This window comes from Phyllostomus discolor, chromosome 4 (assembly GCF_004126475.2).
Source record: "Phyllostomus discolor isolate MPI-MPIP mPhyDis1 chromosome 4, mPhyDis1.pri.v3, whole genome shotgun sequence".
In the NCBI taxonomy this organism is placed as follows: Eukaryota; Metazoa; Chordata; class Mammalia; order Chiroptera; family Phyllostomidae; genus Phyllostomus; species Phyllostomus discolor.
In genome coordinates, this window is record NC_040906.2 from 187804145 (window position 1) to 187823476 (window position 19332).

At 40.4% G+C, this 19332-nt stretch overlaps 1 protein-coding gene across 2 annotated transcripts in view; it reads right to left on the bottom strand.

The window, feature by feature from the left end:
• MAP3K5 (mitogen-activated protein kinase kinase kinase 5) overlaps positions 1-19332 on the bottom strand; it is a 180914-nt gene that overhangs the window by 31279 nt on the left and 130303 nt on the right. For both annotated transcript variants that reach the window (XM_028508900.2, XM_036024775.1), the window contains exons 15-19: positions 15127-15260; positions 9148-9275; positions 8061-8197; positions 7010-7115; positions 1798-1955 (exon numbers count right to left, since the gene is read on the bottom strand). In XM_028508900.2, the coding sequence (XP_028364701.1) occupies positions 1798-1955; positions 7010-7115; positions 8061-8197; positions 9148-9275; positions 15127-15260 (663 nt within the window). The remainder of the gene's footprint in view (positions 1-1797; positions 1956-7009; positions 7116-8060; positions 8198-9147; positions 9276-15126; positions 15261-19332) is intronic.

Sequence of the window (19332 nt, forward strand, 5' to 3'; positions counted from 1 at the left end):
TGCTTTTGTAACTGGTTTAAGACTACAGGCGGCACTATGAAGTAATGATTCAGTCCGAAAAGCTTTAGGGCACGTGAGCACACTGGCAAGCAAAAAAGGCATTTTTAACTGGGACCACTATGTGGGTCATAATAGCTAAGTGCCAGACACTGTGCTTTGGCTTCTTCCATTTCCAGTCAGTGAATCTCACTGAACCCTCCCAATAACCCTGTGGATTAAACATTACACCTGTTATACCAGTGAGGAAGATGAGGCCCAGAGGAGTCAGGCTATATGGCTATCAAAAGGCAGATCTGGGATTTCAACCTGAATGTGTTTGGCCTAGAGTCTGTGCTCTTTTCCTTATGCCATGAGTTATGAATATTTCCCTGTCTCAAGTTGCCTACATTAAAAATACTTTAAATAGAATTTTTATAACAATTATAATTTTATTCTCACTGCTGCCATTCTAAAAATGTTTTTCAATGTTTTCATGTTTTAGTAAAGAGAAAATTTCCTAAGGGATCTTTTTCATTATATAGGCTATATAAATGTATTATTACATAGAGAATAATATATAGTTATTTGTAATATTTATACAGCCTTTACTATTCTCAGTGCTTTGCACATATCTGATATATTCCTCAAAAAATGTTTGCCACATACGTAGTATCCATTTTGGAGATTATATTCATTTTGGAGATGAGGAAACCGAGGTAAAAGAAGGCTGGTAATTTGTGCTGGAGCCTGGATTCAAACACTGCACATCGGCCCCAGAGCCTACAGTCTCATCTAACGCACACTGTATAATGATCCCTGCACCGACAGGTAACATCGCAGCATTTCAGAGTGAAGTCCTAGACATCGGTAAAAACCTGAGAGATCGACCAGGAAGAGAAAGCCACTCATTCATGTCAAAAAAGGCAGTTCTCACTGCCCTTCAGGTTTGGTGACGCTACTCATTTCCAGGTCAGCAGCGTCCCATCACACCACCTTCAAGCTCAAAGTGAGCCCAGCTTTGTACAAAAGCAGAAGTGTGTAACACACAACTCCTCCTCAGAGGCTATTCACAAATGCAGTGAGTGCTAGAAACACGGTCAGTGGCAGGGGAAGAAATAAATAATTATCAAAAGTGCTCTGCCTTAGAGAACAGAAGACATGTGAGTTTTACTTCTCAGGAAACAAGTTTTCAGCTTAAGCTTCCCTCTGGCTTGGTGGGTGGCCGGTGACAACAGCAGGGACTCAGATTTGGAAGCGGTGGCCCAGGGCTCTCAGCCCCGTTTTGGTATCAGATGCTTGCTATTTTGGGAGGTGGGGCTGCTTCCCACTCCCAAAGAGTTGCTAACAGGCTGGAAGTGGATGTATATGAAGCTAAAACTGGTGTACTTAAAATAGCAATCATGCCCTTTTTTCAATGGAGGTTTCAAACTTTTATGATAAAGAAGTAAAGGGAAATTTTGCTTTCATTTAATACTTAAATAGATAAAAAATGTTCTTATATCTCCTGCTGTGGAAGATTTTCATACTGGGTTCCCCAGCGAGCTGAAATCATCTTCCATGGAGTGGTGTGAAAAGGTGGTCAACGGAAGGTACAATTAATGTCACTTTACAGCTGAGAAAATGAAGGCGGACAGACCCTCCATCTGAGGCACACACACTGATGAAGCGGACTGAACCTTCCTGAACTTGAACATGCTCTCGGACAATGCTTACTTAGGCTCCTTTCCTTTTGCCTGAAAACATATGACATACACAGACGGAACACCCAATAGCTCTATCCACTGGTTTATAAGGTATTTAAGAGATATGAAATGTGACCTTGAACATAGCTGCCTGTGGTTCTCCCAGTTCATAAAAGGGTGGTTTTCCTGTGGCCATTTCGATGATGGTGCAGCCCAACGACCAAATGTCCGCAGCTTTTCCATAGCCTCTTGGTCCTTTATCTATTATTTCTGGTGCCATATACTGAAGGGTACCTGGAAATAATGCAAGCACAGCTCCACTTTAAAAGAGAAAACCAGCAAATATCCAATGACAGTTTCGATTTCTCTACATAAATAAGACAACTTTAAAGGCACGATTCAGGTCTTAATGTCTCATCTTTTCTGAGTTCCAGTTTTCTCTGCTGTTAAAAGGAGAAAACAGTGGTTTTTATAATGCATTTTATTAGTGATACAAAAATAGTTTACCAATATTATCTGGTTATGAACAGATACTTTCTCATTTCTTAAATAGTATAATTAAGACATCATTTCATTGGGACCTCTTAGAAACTTCTAGCAACTGGTCATTTGAGAACAGAGAATACATCAATGCGTTTTCTAAAATCAGCTTTTCAAGCACATGAAAACTCTTATTATGCACACTTCTAGTATTTTCCAAGAAAAGTTTAGGTCATTCATCCATTTCCTTAGACTTATATTTCTCAATTACTGATTTAAATGCTTAGTCCTTCTGTTTTCATTCTTATTTCTCAATCATTAAAGCATGAAGATTCTAAAAGCTCTTGTTAGAACTAATGTAAAAGTATAAATCAGATATATGTGGCTTCTGCAGTGTGCCTGTGTCCACAGAACAACAGGTCTAACAGGTCAAACGCAGGTCATGAGCCATCAGTGCAAACAAATCACCAGACACTGAGTGAAGAAGAATAAAGTGAAAAAGAGAGCTTTAAAAGGCTGTGCAGAATTCGAGTTGAAGAATACATATGATTAAAAGTTGAGCCAAGATTCTGTGGTTCTAGTTCTGTTCTGGTATAACTCAGATGGACACTCAACTGCAATTGTATTGCCGGCTCAAATGAGAGGCTGGATGTGCCTTTCTAACACCCGCTGCAGTGATTCCCCGAAGTCTAGCAACGGGAATGGAGTGTGAACAGAAAGATTATTGTCACATCCCCTGCTTCTGATATACTCATACAAATGACATAATCAGTAAACAGGAACTCATCCAAGACGCCATCTTGAATTGTTTCAAATCCTGAGGCATTTGCCAAAAAAAGCCACGTCAGTATTTTCTGATTTCTAACCAGTGACAGACGTTTCAATAAACACAGACAACACTTTCATGAACGTCTGTGCATGATTTGTAGGTGAAAGCTGCTATGTGACTCCTCTTAGTTGTTCCTATGAAAACCCACTGTCACGAGCCAGAAACTGGCTATTGTCATAAAAGGAAATAAAAGTATATTAACTTTATCAAATACTGTTGTCTTGGCAGGTTTATCCTCCAGACCTCATTATTTCTGCTCTCAGGTTAAATCAGCAAAATTACTGGATGGAAGCATTTCACCTGGCCAAGGATAAGGTAACCACACTCTTCAAATCACTACCATTGGTGATTTATCTTCATTTACAGCTTTCCCCAACATAGTCATTTTTTACAAGATTTCATTTATTTTTAGAGACAGGGGAAAGGAGAGAGAAAGAGAGGGAGAAAAACATCAATGTGTGGTTGCCTCTCACACTCCCCCTACTGGGGACCTGGCCCGCAACCCATGCATGTGCCCCGACTGGGAATTGAACCAGTGACCCTTTGGTTCACAGGCCAGTGCTCAATCCACTGAGCCATACCAGCCAGGGCTGCTTTTTCATAATGTAAATAAAATCAAATGGTCTTTAGAAAATATATATTGGAGCCCACTGTTCCTTTTTGTTGTCTCTTGGTCTAAAATAGAATTAATGAGAGAATCTGAGTAGGAATCACAACTGACCAACAATATAGTGAATTGAAAAAAATCTGGACAATTGAAAAAGAATTGGACAATTGAAAAAATTGGACAATATAGTGAATTGAAAAAAATGGAATTGTCCAATTTAACAATAAATTGTGCAATGTTTTTATTCATTAGATAATATTTCAAAACGCGCTGTCAACTGTGTTTAATTACCCCCGACTGAGCAAATGCCAGTAAGAACAGGTTTAGTCATGTGTTCAGACCTGCTCTCTTTACTCCACAAACGCACAACACACAATATTTTATGTAAAAGCTGCAAGCCAATCTGGGGAGCTAATACAGCTTAGTAGCTAAACACTTAAGTTCTGACATCACACTTTGTCCATTCATTCATTCATTCATTCATTCGGCTGTTCTCCAGTGAGGGCCCACTCTGGGCCGGGCACTGCCTCAGGCATTCAGAATGCAGCTGTAGAGGAAGCTGGGCTTGTGCAGCTGACACTTTCGTAGTGGGAGACAGACTAATAAACTACAGCATAATAAATAAGTAGATTATGAATTATGTTAGGAAATTATGTGTTCTGACAAAAAAGAAGAGCAAGAAAAGGGTAGCAGGAGTGCCCAGGGAGGGCTGCCATGGAAACAGGGAGAGCCTCACCAAGATGACATCTGAGTTGAGACTTAAAGGAGGAGAGGGACACAGACCTGCAGAGCTGGGAGGAGAGTGTTACGAGCAGAGAGAAAAGCAAGTGCAAAGGCCCTGTGGCATGATGAAGAAATGTAGGAAGGCCTATGTTTCTGGACAGAACGAGCAAAGGGGGAAGAGTAAGAAATGAGTTCCAAAAGGTAACGGGCTCCAAATCAGGTCAGGGCCTTGTCTACCACTGTAAGGACTTGGGCATTTGTTTGCTCGGAAATAAGTAGAAAGCCACTGACGTCTCTGGTGACAGGGCTTCAGTTAAGTTTTTAAAGGATCACTCTGCCTGTGGCTGAGAACAGACAGTGGCGGGCAAGAGAGGAAGCGGGGGGGACAGGAACTGGCCACTGAGGTAATGCAGGTGAGAGATGAGGGTGGTGGACGTGGAGGCGCCCAGGAACTGCTCCAGTTGTGGACACGCTTGGAAGACAGAGCCAGCAGGTTTCCCTGAGGACTGGGTGGGAGTGTGAGAAGAGAGGCACCATGGATGGTTCTAAGTTTGGAGAGGCCAACCGATGAGGAAAAGTGTGGGTGGAACAGCTTTGGGAGAAGTTCATTAATTCCACTTGACATGTTAAATCTAGTTTGAATTGTAGCTGTATTACTAGCTTTGTGACCTTGGGCAAAGTATTTAACCTTTTTGAACCTTTATTTTCTCACCACAAGCTGGGATGATGATACGTAAGGATTAGGTCTGGACTTCAATAAAACAACATATATAAAGCATTTAACACAGTTGGGTATACAGCAAGCACTCCATACATCGTGGTCGCTGCTGCCTTCCCTCTCGTCACATCACCGAGAGGTGAAACACATTGATGTCTTCCACCGCATTTCATCAGAGGCTGACTAAGCCCCCAGGACTGGGCTGGCTTCGAGTCAGGGCTGTGAGGCCAGCAGGAGCACATCAAGACCTGTACACCCCAGGCCCTCGTGATCAGCACTGGGAACAGACTCCGCACATTAGTCACCATGTCCTTCTCATGTGAGGCCATTGAGGGAAGTACAGGCAGGGTTGAGAGGGTTCTGGGATGAATGTTTTACTACAACTCCTTCGAGAATTAATAAAAAAATTCTTTTCAAGATTAGCAGAAGACATTAAATTAACATCTTGTCCAAATAAGTGCTGAAAGTAGAGATTTTCCTCTCAGAAGTTACCAAGCTCTGACTGGTGTGGCTCAGTGGGCTGGGTGTTGTTCTGCAAACCAAAAGGTCGCAGGTTCAATTCCCAGCCAGAGTACATGCCTGGGTTGTGAGCCAGGTCCCTTGTTGGGGGTTCGTGCAGGAAGCAACTGATTGATGCTTCTCTCACACATCGATAGTTCTCTCTCTCTTTCTCCCTCCATTCCCCTCTCTTAAAAATAAAGTCTTAAAAAAATAAAAAAGAAGTTACTGAGTCTTTGATGCATCTGAAATGTCTCTTGTCAAATTGTACAGACATTTAAAGTTACTAATAAATTGGAATTGGTTTTGTTAAAAAAATACATTTTAAATGTGTCTAATTCGTTACCCCGAAATTCCCATTGCCCTGAGACTAGGAACGAGGCCAGAGGTGTTGCTGATGGAATGTTCTGAGGGGAAAACTTAGGGAATTTCTCGCTCTTCTTTTCCTCTTTCCAGGCTTCCAGAACAGACACCTCAGCAAGGTGAAGAGAAAGGCTGACGGAATCAAGAAGGTCAAAGCAGAGAAGGCAAAACCAAAAACAACCCTGAGTTCCATCAGTTATAAACTGGTGCGACCCCCAGCTGCGTGAGCAGTCCTGTTCTCTCTCAGTTTCCTCATCTGCAAAGTGGAGGCACCATTTCCTACCCCACAGAACTCAGAAATGGGGACATCTGGCCATTGTGCTTTGTATTCGACCAAGGTTATTATCTTTCCTTTTCCTAAATCCCCCCCTCTCATAATAATAGTAAGAACTTAATACTTCATGAGAGATAGCAAAATGGAGTGATGAGCACTTGGCAGCACAACAGGCAGAAGTTCCAGGTGCCCTCCCTGTAGCTGCTGGGGAGGGCATTAATCTCTCTGAGCCTCAGTTTCCTCTTGGCTACTGTTACCTTTTGGGAATCACTTTGTCTCCACCCTCCCAGGATTCTGCTGCAGAGGCAGCTAAGTGGCTGCACTGCCCAACTTCTGAGGAAAGCTCTCTCCCCACCCCACTTCTGAGTCCGTGAGTCACTTCCTCTTTCCAGACAGAAACCCTGCAGTTATTTATGTTGTGAGGAGGGGAAAACACCACAGGGAGTAAACAGAGGAGGAAAGAGGGAATTCACAGTCCACATGGGAAGTGATTAAGGTATGAGTAAGAATCACAGAGAGATTAGACTAAAAATGTTAAAAAAAAAAACCCCATCTTGTCAGGTTTATAGTGATTTGTAGGCCATCCAGGAGAGAAGTAACGACATGAAAAGCAAATAATAAATGCATAGTTTTAAAAAAATCTTCAGTAGCATAAAGCAAGGAGACTGAACAAGTCATATAAATGCAAGATGAAAAAACGGCCAGATCAAATTCCGCGTAACATTTTTCAGTAATCATCAAAAGGTATCAACAGCAACGTCTGCGAAAATGACTAAGTTTGTCTCTCACATTATGCTCAAATGCAGCAATTATTTCTCTAATACATAAGAGCTGTATCATCATTGCAAAGACATACCAGTAAAAGTTTCAGTACTTGGGTTTATGCCAGCAAGCCTCTTTGATGTCCCGAAGTCTGAGATCTTGAGAACACCACTATAGGTATTAATCAACACATTGTCACCCTAGAGAACAGAGGACTTTAATCAAAAGTGTTATCTTTCTTCCAATACTGTTTATTGTTGGCTCACAAGTCCAGTAAGAAAGGTGTCCTTAGAGCAAACAAGGATACATTCTGTACTCTTCATTAACAGTTAATTTCAATAGTGAATCCTTGACACCATTTTTGTTTATATTTTACCAGTTTTCCACAGTCTGCTACTTGGGTCACAAGGTCAAACACGGTTCCTAGTTAGAACCTGCTGTATTTCACAGATAGCAGGGGTTATCTGTACATGGCACATGCATGATGAATTCAATTATGATATTCATAATTTCCCAGTCACTTTACTTTCCTATGTTGCTTTACTTCTTTTTCTGGAATATTTAAGGATATCACAAATAAACAGTCATTTGGGTTGATTTTAATTTAGGGTAGCGATATTAACTTACCTTTCCATAGTCCAGCCTGTGTCAGAAATTGATTAGCCCTGAATATTCTCTTTTTAAAGCGATCCTACTAACTTATTTAATTTTAGTTCAGTCCATGAAAAAAATCACAGTTGTGAGATTTTTTTCCTTCTAACAATTTATTTGTTTAGTCAATAAATATTTACTAAGCAGCGCCTAGGAGCAAGTATGGAAAGATTAACCATCCTCTACATTTCCAGGAGCCAGGACAATACCCTGCTCAACTTTGCTCTGCTGTGCCAACACTCACATAGAAGAGTGCCAGGCGTGCAGCGAAAATTCAGTTTTTGTTGGTTGAACATGGTTAAGACCTTTATTCTTTAAGTAGATAAGAAATGAACATCAGTAACTGATTCAGGGCAGAGCAAAATCTTATATTCCTATTTCTAAGATTTATTTAATCGCCACTCTAAGTTAATACTCACAATACAACATGGATTTTGCAAATACAACAATTACCCACCATGAAACTGACAAAAATAAATCCTAGTCCATCTTACCTTTATGTCCCGGTGAACTATCTGATTGTCGTGGAGGTATTTTAATCCTTCGAGTATTTGCTTTGTATAAAATGCAATAGTTTGCTCATTGTCTTTCAGTGGGCCCCATTTGGAACGAAGGAGAGCAGAAAGACTCCCTGCAGAGTAGGGGAAAACAGCAAATAAAATCTAATCCAAATGAGTTCCTTCAAGTATACTAATAATCTAACACTAATTTAATCTAACATTTATCAATTACTTACAGTGGTCCAGGAACCGTACCAGATACTTGGGCTCAAATATGAATAGGCATATATCTGGAGAAACCCAAAGTACTCATTTGAAAGAACATATGCACCCCTATGTTCATTGCAACATTATTTACAATCACCAAGATATGGAAGCAGCCCAAGTGTCCATCAGTAGATGAATGGATAAAACTGCTATGGGACATTATACAATGGAATACCACTCAGCCATAAAAACGAAGAAAACTTTACCCTTTGAGACAATGTGGATGGACCTGAAGAACATTATGCTGAGTGAAATAAGCCAGTCAGAGAAAGACAGATACCATATGATTTCACTTATATGTGGAGTCTAGTGAACAAACTGAACTAACAAGCAAAACAGAGACAGACTCACAGATGGAGAGCAGATGACTGCTAGTGGTGGGGGGGAGGTTAGGGGGTGTAGGGACTGAGCAAAAAGGATAAAGGACTCATGGTAACAGTTGTGATTGTGGAGGAAGGAAGGTATAAGGGAGATAAATGATAATAGAAAGAATACAATAAAAAATAAAACTCATTCTTTTAAAAACTTAAAAAATATATGAACAGGAAGTATCCCTGCTCTGAAGATGCTCATCAACAGTAAGTAGTAAAAGCCACGTATTTGCTAATCTTAATCCAAGTCACAATGAATGACATAAAACAGTTCAGATATTTACTTACTATCTTCTAGTAAACTGCTAGGTAATGTCGTATAGCTAAGTTTTCTTTTAACTTGGGCAAAATAACACCTATAAACTTGTAAATCCCATTCAGTTTTACTCCTCTTCGAGGCCCTAGAAATTTATAGATGTTAAAGAAAGAAAAACAGCTCTTACCTCCTGGAACTTGCTCCATGAAGATCTTAATGAAACCATTCTCACTGATTGAACCCAGATACTGGACAATATTCTTGTGCTTCAAGTGCTTATGCAACGCTATTTCTTCATGCAGAGGCTGGGAGTATCTAACAGACATGCAAGTGTCGATGAGCTAATTATGTAGCCAGACTTTAGTGTATAAATTTGCACAATATAAAAGGTAAACATCATACGTGTGTGTGTGTGTCTGTGTGTGTTTGGAGCCATGGTAGGGTCTGAGGGGAACTGTGTCAGGCACTATTCTAAACCTCTTGTATATATTAACTCATTTCTCACAACCCCATGAGAAGGTACTATTAAAGATGACCATTTTACAAATGAGGAAATTGATTCACAGAGAGGATATCTAACCTGCCTGAGATCTCAAAGCTTGTAAGTGACAGAGTTAAGATTTGAACCCAGGAAAACTGAAATCATCCACATAGCTCACTGCCTACATTTACATACCTTTGGCCTCATAACATAACTTCATTATGGCCTCTTTGGCCATAATTCCATTGGCCTCATAGTGTAACTTTACTATTCCAGGAGACTTTTGCCCAGAAAGGTAAAAATTTAAGCAACTTCAATGTTCATTTTAGAACTTACTGAAAGGCTCACAAACTCTTCAGTGAAAACATAAAACCATTTATATCCCAATTTTCCTTGGGCCCTTTGCCTTGAAACCCTCACATTATTGTGCCCGCCAATTCTATTATATAAGGCTTTTAAAAAATCAGTCCTAACTAGGACTCTACACTGAAAGACCAGCTTTAAACCAGAATTCAAAATCATGTTCTTGGTATATGTTGTTTTATCAAATTATACAATGAAAGTATTTCATATGACTGGAACAGACAGAAGAACACTGTTGATGACTATTTTAAGCACTATAAAATTTGCAGACTCTTAACAATCTTGAACCCACTGTAGCTCTAATTTAATTATTACATAACTAACTATGGTAGGATGTCAGCAATGATAAACAGTATCAAAACTATTACCTAATTTTCTTTCTGCTGTAAAAGGAAGGGTACAGGTACGAAAGGCACTAGCTACTAAGGCATATTTTAAGTACAAATCTGATGCCTCGTAACTTGTTTCAGTCCTACATGCAAGAAATGCTCAGACACTACAGTGGCAAATCCATATAAGCAGAATGGATTTTTGTGAATGTCAAAAACAAATACCAGAATTGGTTAGTATTGAATAACATTATTTTCATGAACCCTTTCAAGATAAGCTATAAACTAAAGTGATATTAGATTGCAAAAAATCCAAATTTGTTTAATTTAAACAAACTTTTATAAACTGTGAAATATTACTCAGAAAACTGCCAACAACAAAAAATGGACTTTTACTCATTTTATCTTCCTATAGAATAGTTCTAGGAATTATGAAGGCAGCTATTAAACTGAACCTTTTGACAGGGTATCAGTGAGGAGCACTGTCATTTTGATAACTGCTTGAGTGAGACACCATAAGAAATACCAGCACAGAATGTCACCAATCGGATACTTAGGTGATGACTCTCAGCTGTGAAAACAGTTGCAAGTTATTTTTTCCATGGGGTTTTAACACTTTAATTAACATTATTCGATAAGATTGCTCTTAATATACATGAGACAAATTAGTGACAAATATTGGACCTAATTGTACAAATTTAGGAAATCAAGATGACTAAATAACCATAATCAAGTGATTGAATCAGTTTGTGATTGACTGAAGAATTCCCACCTCCTGACCCTCTACTGAAAATCAATCATGACTGTCTAAATGTAAAATCCTGGAGGAGGAAATATAGGTCTTCCCCCAACTCCCATATTGTGTAACCAAAGGATAGCTCAAAAATTACAATAATAATCAGGATTCACCCTAGCTAAGAATAAGGACTCTTCTCCAGTATGGAAATAATTGGTAACACCCAGAAATTTTCACTAAATGTAGGAGAAAGTACCAAGCACTGCATGAGCATGAAATTACAATCTGTTCAGGTCAATTAGCTACACTTGTCTATGAGAATTATAAGAAAATTCTATTTCTTCTCAGCTAGTTGTAACAATGAAAAGAAGGAATGATATAATCAGAGATACTTATAAATATTCTGCCTTGAAAAGTTATTCACTGTATTTTCTCCAGAGTACCTACCCTGAATCAAATTCACACTACAACCACCTAAACCAGGGGTTCCCACAATGGTGGGCCTTTCCATCTCTTGGAGGGCTTTTAAAAAATATCACAGGTCCATCCCAGAATTTTTGGGCTGGGGCCTGAGTATCAGTATTTTTAAAAGTTCCCCAGTTAGCTCTAAAATACAGCTGGGTAGAGAATAAGTGATCTAAATAAATAGCTCAGGGGTGTGTAGGATGTCAGGGGCAGAAATCAACCTGAAATGAACAACTAGTTGGGATTATGACACTGTACTCACTCCACCTTCATCTTATTCCACTTTGATTCTCTAACAAAGTGTTTTTAGAGTGTCAAGGAAACACAGAGGATGCTCCTTGTTGCTATGATCCTTCTTTACAGATGGCAATGTTTAGTGTATGCGGGATCATGCATTATTCACACTCATCCTACTACCTTAGTAATTATCCTAACTGCTAACGTTTGAACTGCAACATCAAAACCTCTCCAGATCACACAGAGGGAAATATCCGTGTGTGCTGCATCTCACAATAACATGATAGACTTCGTGATCTTCTTCTGTAGGTAACAGGAAGATGCCCTGTGCCAGCCGTTCAAGAGAAAGGCCTGTCACGCACATGTTTTCCGACAACCCACATTCTGCCAAATGCACTGTAATGGAACACGGCCTTTGTTGCTATGGGTGTGCTGTGTGTGCACTCACAGTTGAATAAACTTAAGTTACAAAGATGATTTTAAAAGTGGCTTTCTTCCAAGTACCTACTTATGTTCATCAGTGCAGGAAGGGGAGGGGCTGTTGCCAAAGATCAGTGAGTCTGCTGCAGCAATTTGAGTGACAACCCTTTTACATTTTATCTTGTTTCAAACATCTACCCTATATATATATTACTTAAAAACCTGTAAGAATCATTAACAGAAATTTTAATGTCAAATTTATATATGTGTATTACCCTAGGTATCTAATGAATAATTTCTATTGTTATTTTGTAGGAATTCATGAACATCTCATGAATTAACCAGCAGCATAGAGACAACAGCATAGAAAACATGAAACCATGCATATGGCAGACGGCAACAGCTGTGTGCCTGCCAAGTATCGGTTCTTCTTTCTGTGATTTTGTTTGGAGAAATAAATGGTCATCTGAAAAGCTATTGAGCTCCTAATCCTCCCTTATAGTTAGGGGTGGTTACTTTTGGCTAACAAAACAGAGGTAAAAGTATGCTGGACATTTCTGGAAAGGTTGGTCTTCCTTTCTCTTCTTCCTGCCTGGAATGTAGGTGGGGAGGCTGGAGGCAGAGTGGTCCCCTGTGAGTGTCCGAGTAGGACGGAGAGACAGAAAGACAGCTGGGACCGGGCGCACTGGCTGCATGAGAGAAGAGTGTCTTTTTCAGCTCGGGGTAGTCAGAGAAGGCCTCTCTGATGGCTTGAAATTTGAACTGAGAACTAGATGATGAAAATGAGGCAATCCCGCTGAGTTCTGGGGAATGAACTTCGGCGTGCCTGATGGGTAGAGACGGGCCAGCGTGGCTGCAGAGGAGGGGGCGAGGCCACAGAGGGAGGCAGATATCGATGCTGAGGGTTCTGGGTTTTAGGATGGTTACAACAAAAATCCATGGAAGGGTTTTAAGCAGTAGTGACAAGATGTGACTTCAACTTTAGAAAGATCTCTTTGGCTTCTCTGAGGGGGGAGGGAGTTGGGGTGGAGGGAAGAGTGAAAGCAGAGGCTGGTCACAAGGTCTTTGCAGTAGAGAGTCCAGGTGAGGGAGCTGAAGGCTTAGACTGGAGTGGGGGTGGGAATGAAAAGACTCACAATTTCCTGCAGATACTGAGACAACAGTACAACCTGTTGAGGGAGTAGGTATGAGTGAGAGGGGAATCCAAACAAATCCTAGGTTGTAGTCTGAACAGCTGGATAGATGGGGCAACCTTAACTGAGACGGGCAATACTTCAGGTAGAGTACATATGGGGGTGAAAACCCATGGTTCAGTTTTGACCTTGTTAACCCTGAGGTGCCTTTTAGACTCAACAGGTGGAGAGGCTGGGTAGCCAAATGACCCAGGAAGCTTAGGAGAGCATCTTTTCTGAAGAAAACTGGACATGTGACCCTACATCACAGACACAGAAAACTAGTGGACTCGAAGGGAGCCTAAACCAGTCCATGATGTAGTCTGGCATTAAAGTTCGGCCAAATAAGGACCGTAGCAACAATGCAACAATGCACTCAATCCCATCCTCTTTCAGTCATGAGACAGCAGAAATCATGAGATCGGGAGAAGGATGAATCACTGGTTGGAGAAGAAAATGAGAGGATGGAACACTAGAGCTGGGAGCACAGAAAATCCTGTCTTACCAGAGCTGTTTCTCCCCTGAACAGCTTTCTTCTTTCTGAACCCCCCCTCCCCCGCTACATGTGGTTCATACCATTTCTTCAAATGTTTCTCCTGTTCTTTTTTCCTCTCTTTTCCTTCTGCTAATCCCAGTAGGTGCACATTACACCTCTTGTAGTTGTCTACAGTTCTTGGATATTCTGTTCTCTTTCTTTCATTTTGCAAGATTCTATAGACATAGCCCCAAGCACAGACACTGAACCAGGCATCCAGCATATCAAAAGCATTCTTCACTTCTCTTACAGGTTTTTGATCACTAGCATGTCTACCTGGGTCTTTCTTAGGGTTTCCACCTCTCTGCTAACATTCCATCTGTCCTTACACGCTGCCTACTTTATCCAGTAGAGCCCTTAGTATATTCATCACAACTGTTTTAAATTCCTGATGTGATTATTCCAACATTCCAGCCATCCCAGCCATATCTGAGACTGGTTCTGATCCTTGCTCTGTCTCTTCAAACTGTGCCTTTCTGCCTTTTAGTATGCTTTGTAATTTTTGTTGAAAGCTAGACATGGTGTAATAGGTAGAGGAACTCCAGGAGGGGACGCATTCTATAGCCCTGTGATTAGGTCTTGGTCTTTTAGTGAGCCTGTGCCACTGGGCTGTGAACTTCACCCGCACTTGTCAGTCTACCCCCCACCCCCTTAGGTGGGACAGGATGGATAGGAAGGGCTGGGGTTTGATACTTCCCTTCTCCCAAGTTGGTTACGCTCTGATAACACCCCAAGAGGTTAGGCCCTGGTAAAAATAGTTTCTCCTGAGGGTTGGCCTTGTTAAGAAGAATAGAATGCTCTGGCATATTTCAAAATGGTTCCTTTCTCTCCTCCCCCTCTCAAAAGCATGAGGGGATTTTTCTCTTATATTCACAGTGAGAAGCTGGTGGGGCTTCTGGAAGCGAAACTCAAAAAAGTATGGGACTCCCCTATGACTGTCTCTCAAACTTGGGGGGCAGTGGGCTGTCCTGTGACCTTACTTCCCTGATGGATCTGAGAAGAGCTGTTGGTTCTCAATGTGTTCAGCCTTCTATTTGTTGTCCGGATGGAGTGACAACTTCCAATCTCCTTACATGCCAGACTGGCAACTGGTTCAAACCATTTCTGACAGTGCTGCTTCCCCATCTAGCCATATAATAAACCAAGTGCTGTCCGACATAACCTGGGCCCAACACCACAGGGCCATTCTCTTCTCCACTCTTTAAGAGTCTTGTCCCTGTTGCCTCAGGGATGCTGTCCTTTCCTACCTGAGATTTGGGACTGAATCAACAAAAGGTACAGCAGCAGCTACACCTCACAGGGAACTAATTAAAACAATGGAGTTTCCAGACAGTTTCATTATTTATATCACTAATATATTTTCAAAAAGACTAAAAACCACCTAGAATACCTTAGGAAATGCCTTTTTATTAATCAAGATTACTGTACCTGCTATCTCTCTCTGGGATTTCCTTAATCGCGATTCTGACTTGGTTGCTCAGGTCTCGACCTGCATAGACTATCCCGTAAGTGCCTTTTCCCAAAATGACTCTGTCGCCATTTTCATCATATTCATAGTCATACTACAAAAGGAAAAATGGGGAGAGAAGATTGACACATTAGTTACATTCTACATTTTGAACATCAACTTTTTCCAAGAGCATTTTTCCTTATTTTAGCAGATAGCTTTAATAAGGGAAACAGTAAGATGAAACCCTAAAAAAGTAGCTTCAAGGACCAAAAAAAAAAAAAAAAAAAGACACTCTCAACATCACTCAGACAGTGTGCTCATGTTTTCACGACTGTTACAAATACAGTAGGGCCTGTGTACTGAAATCCACGAAAGTATTTTTTCTTAAAGCCCACTTGGATTCTTTTACCCACTAAACCAGATTTTTCATTGATTCTAGATATAAGTATGAATAGCATCAATATCTATCATATCTAATTAATCTTTTTCTTTTCTAGCTTCTGGTGCTATTACAGTATTTCACTCTACAAGGAGAATAAAACCAGTGGAAGGCATTGGTTAAGAAGAAAACTTTGAGGTCTTACTTGTTGACAATGATAAAGGGTTATTTTTACATCACCCCAATTCCCCAAGACTAAAACACATTTTTAAAATAAAAAATAGAGAGGGAATGTCATCTTTTATGTAAGAAGGAAATATCTACACCTCTGTACCCCTAACTGTCAAGCACGTCAGTCAAATATGGAAAACTGGGTCAAGTGAAAGGGGTTTAGAGGGCATCTGGTAGAGACCTCCCCAGACCCGGAGGTATCATCCAGAAAGGCATACCCTTTGTCTCGGACTGGAGTTACAGGTGCAGGGCCATCAAATGATCAAGCCCTGTCTCTGTAGACACCTAGTGTAAAACCAACAGACCAGAAGAGATCACAAGAACAAGTTCCTTGGCTACATTTTGCTGGAGCACAGGACTGGCAGCCCACAGCTAGGTTCAACTCACAGCAGAGTCTGACTTGGCCATTTAAAAATAATTGATTTCTAACATTTATAAGCCAGCAAATCTAGCATTAGTATTGACAACCCCAAAGAAGACAATGATCATGGCTTTTTACACTCACATCACAGCATTAAAATATATCAAGCAGAGTTAATAAAATTACAAAGAAAAAGTCAAATCTAAACTAGAATATATTTTCCCTGGCTGGTGTGGCTCAGTGGATTGAGTGCCGGCCTGCAAACCAAAGGGTCACTGGTTCGACTCCCAGTCAGGGCACCTGCCTGGGTTGCAGGCCAGGTCCCCAGTGCGGGGAGTGTAAGAGGCAACCACACATCGATGTTTCCTCCTCTTTCTCCCTCCCTTTCCCTTTCTCTAAAAATAAATTTAAAAAATCTTAAAAAAAAATAAACCACAATAGGTTTTAATAGAACTCTTTAAGAAACTGATATATCCAGGTGACAAATTTAATATAGAGACCCTAATGGCACAATGAACAAATCTAACATACACAGAGAGATCCCTGCACAGAGACATAAATTAATTCCTTTCACACATATATGGAAAACATAATAATTGTTCACATATTCAGCCACAAAGAAAAATTTCAACAAGTTCCAAAGAACTGATATCATAAAAGAACACGATCTTTGACCACAGGATATTAAAAATAACATAGCCAATAAATATATTTGAAAACTGACTATTGCCATTTTAAAATAAGCAACAAATTGATCAATGAAATGACTGCGGGGATTACATAAGAGTTAGAAAGAAAGGCAGGGAGAGCATTACATATCAAATGCCCAAAGATATAGAGGTATATAGATGAAAATTTTCATAGCCTTAAAGAATTGTGTTAGAAAACAAAGAAAATTTTTAAACGATTAAGTCGAATTGTCAACTCAAAGAAATATAGAATGAATAATATATTACTGTCCAAAGGCAGTAGAAGGAGGCTTTTGGTTTTGGTAATGCAGTAGACTAAGTACCAGAAAAACTTCCTGCTATAAAAATCTAGATTAAATAAAACAGACATTCTTTTAAATGCCTAGCCAGGATTACAAAAAAGTAAAGAAGGCTGCTAGGAACTGAAGGGGAGAAAGGAAAATCAACAGGTTATCACAAGAACTGATGTCCCTGCAGCCTATGGTATGGGAATGGGGTAAGGCTTTCCATCTCATTAATCAATGGCAGGGGTTGGCAAACATTTCTGTAAAGGACCAGACACTGAATATTTTCAGACTTGTGGGCCACATAACCTCTGTGGCAGCTACTCAACTCTGCCATTGTAGCATGAAAACAGCCCAGTCAATACATAAACAAATGGGCATGGTTGTGCTACAATAAAACTTTATTTACCAAGAAGAGGCAGATTGGTTTTGGCCTTTGGGCCACTGTTTGCCAATCCCTTATCTGGGACATTAGTCTTAATGCTCATGAGGGGATAGGAAATGAGGACTTATGCCTACGCTAGGTGAAGAGCTACAACACACAAAACCAGAGTCTGTGAAAAACTTTAATTTGATGAAAGTGTGCATTAGAAAAAAGTTAGCCCACAGTACTAGGAAACAAAAAGGAAGCTTGTCTGTCTCAAAACCAAGCTCTGAGTGGGCAGAAATGAGTCTCTTCTGAATGCTTTCAGCCACAGGCTGTTCCTCATGCTGTCTGGAGGTCAAATCTACACTTGTCATAATACCCATCACCGGTCTTGAACTGTGGGACATCCCTGGAATTCCTAGCAGAAACAAAGCAAAAACATCTTAAAGGGACATGCCCTTAATATAGGCTATGCAGGGTTCTCACTGATAAGGAAACACTGAAATTGAGCTCACAATCCAAAACTTTTAAATATATTAGGAAACAATTCATCACTAGTGAGAGCTGATTTGACAAATATTAATCTCTAAAACTTTGTAACATTAAAAAACAGTATATTAAGTACATTTAACATAAGAATATAAAATAAATAAAAATATAACAAAAGGATAAAAGATACTCTGAAAAATGGTTAGATTTGGGACAGAATCAAATATAACTTCCAGAAATTGAGTCCTAAATAGCAAGAATAAAAATAAATACACGCTTAAATACATTATAGGAAAACTACAAAATATGAAAAGCAACGAGAAGATTATAAAAGGAAGCAGAGATTAAAAAGAAAAAATCACCTACAGAAATAGGTAATCACATCACTTTGCAGACTCCCTGGGGTATACATTCTCCACTTGCGACAGCACTGCTACGGAGGATGTAGAAGGTGTGGGGGTATGTCCTTACCAGCTCCAGTTTGTACGTTTCTGACAGGTTTCCAAGTCTTAATAGAGGGTGACCAGGCACACTGTCTTGTGGAAAACTATGACCAACATAATGCCAGGACTGGGTGGGCACTGACCTCCCTCTCATGGACCATTCTCTGGCTGTGGGCAGAGGCCAGCCTCTGGAAGGGAGCTGTCTCCTTTCCCAGTGGCAATCCTGGGTTCCTAGGTACCCAGGGGTACATTAGAGAATCCCGTTACTCGGGCTGCTAACGTAAGGCTAAAGATTATCCTAATCCAGAGCAGAAGACCTGGTATGTCTTCAGGTGACAGATCAGGGAACAAGAATCACAGAGCAATTTCCACAGACTAGGAAATAAAACTGGACTCCAGCAAAGAGGCAGTGAACACAGGCCAAACAAACCACCTGAAGGAGCTCAAGTCTCCACACCCAATGCCCATGGCTGGAGTGTCTGTCATGCTGTGCCATGCACGTTGGAAATCCGCCAGCCAGGACTCAGGCCAGCAGGAGGCAGGGCGGGGACCACCACCAAAGTAGTTCCACTTTGCCGTTGTGTCCTCTCATTGAGATGGAAACCTGTGCCCTGAAGCTAGTGCCACTACCAACTTACAATGTTATCATGCTCTATGATTTAAAAGAAAAAAAGCTAATTTTCAATAACCTACCTCATTTGATGGTCATAAATAAGCTTGTGTCATACAGAGAAGGTCTATAATTACCTTCAATTTACAAATGATCAGAAATAATCTTTTCAGTGAAAACATGTGGTTTAAACCCAGCTCATTAGATTTCACATTTAGTGTTCTTTCTGCTATAGGGAAATTCTGTTATACCATAAGAGCTTATAATGTTTCCAAATGCCTATACTGTACAGCTGTTCCAGGATACCATCAATATCCATTCACTTTTTCAA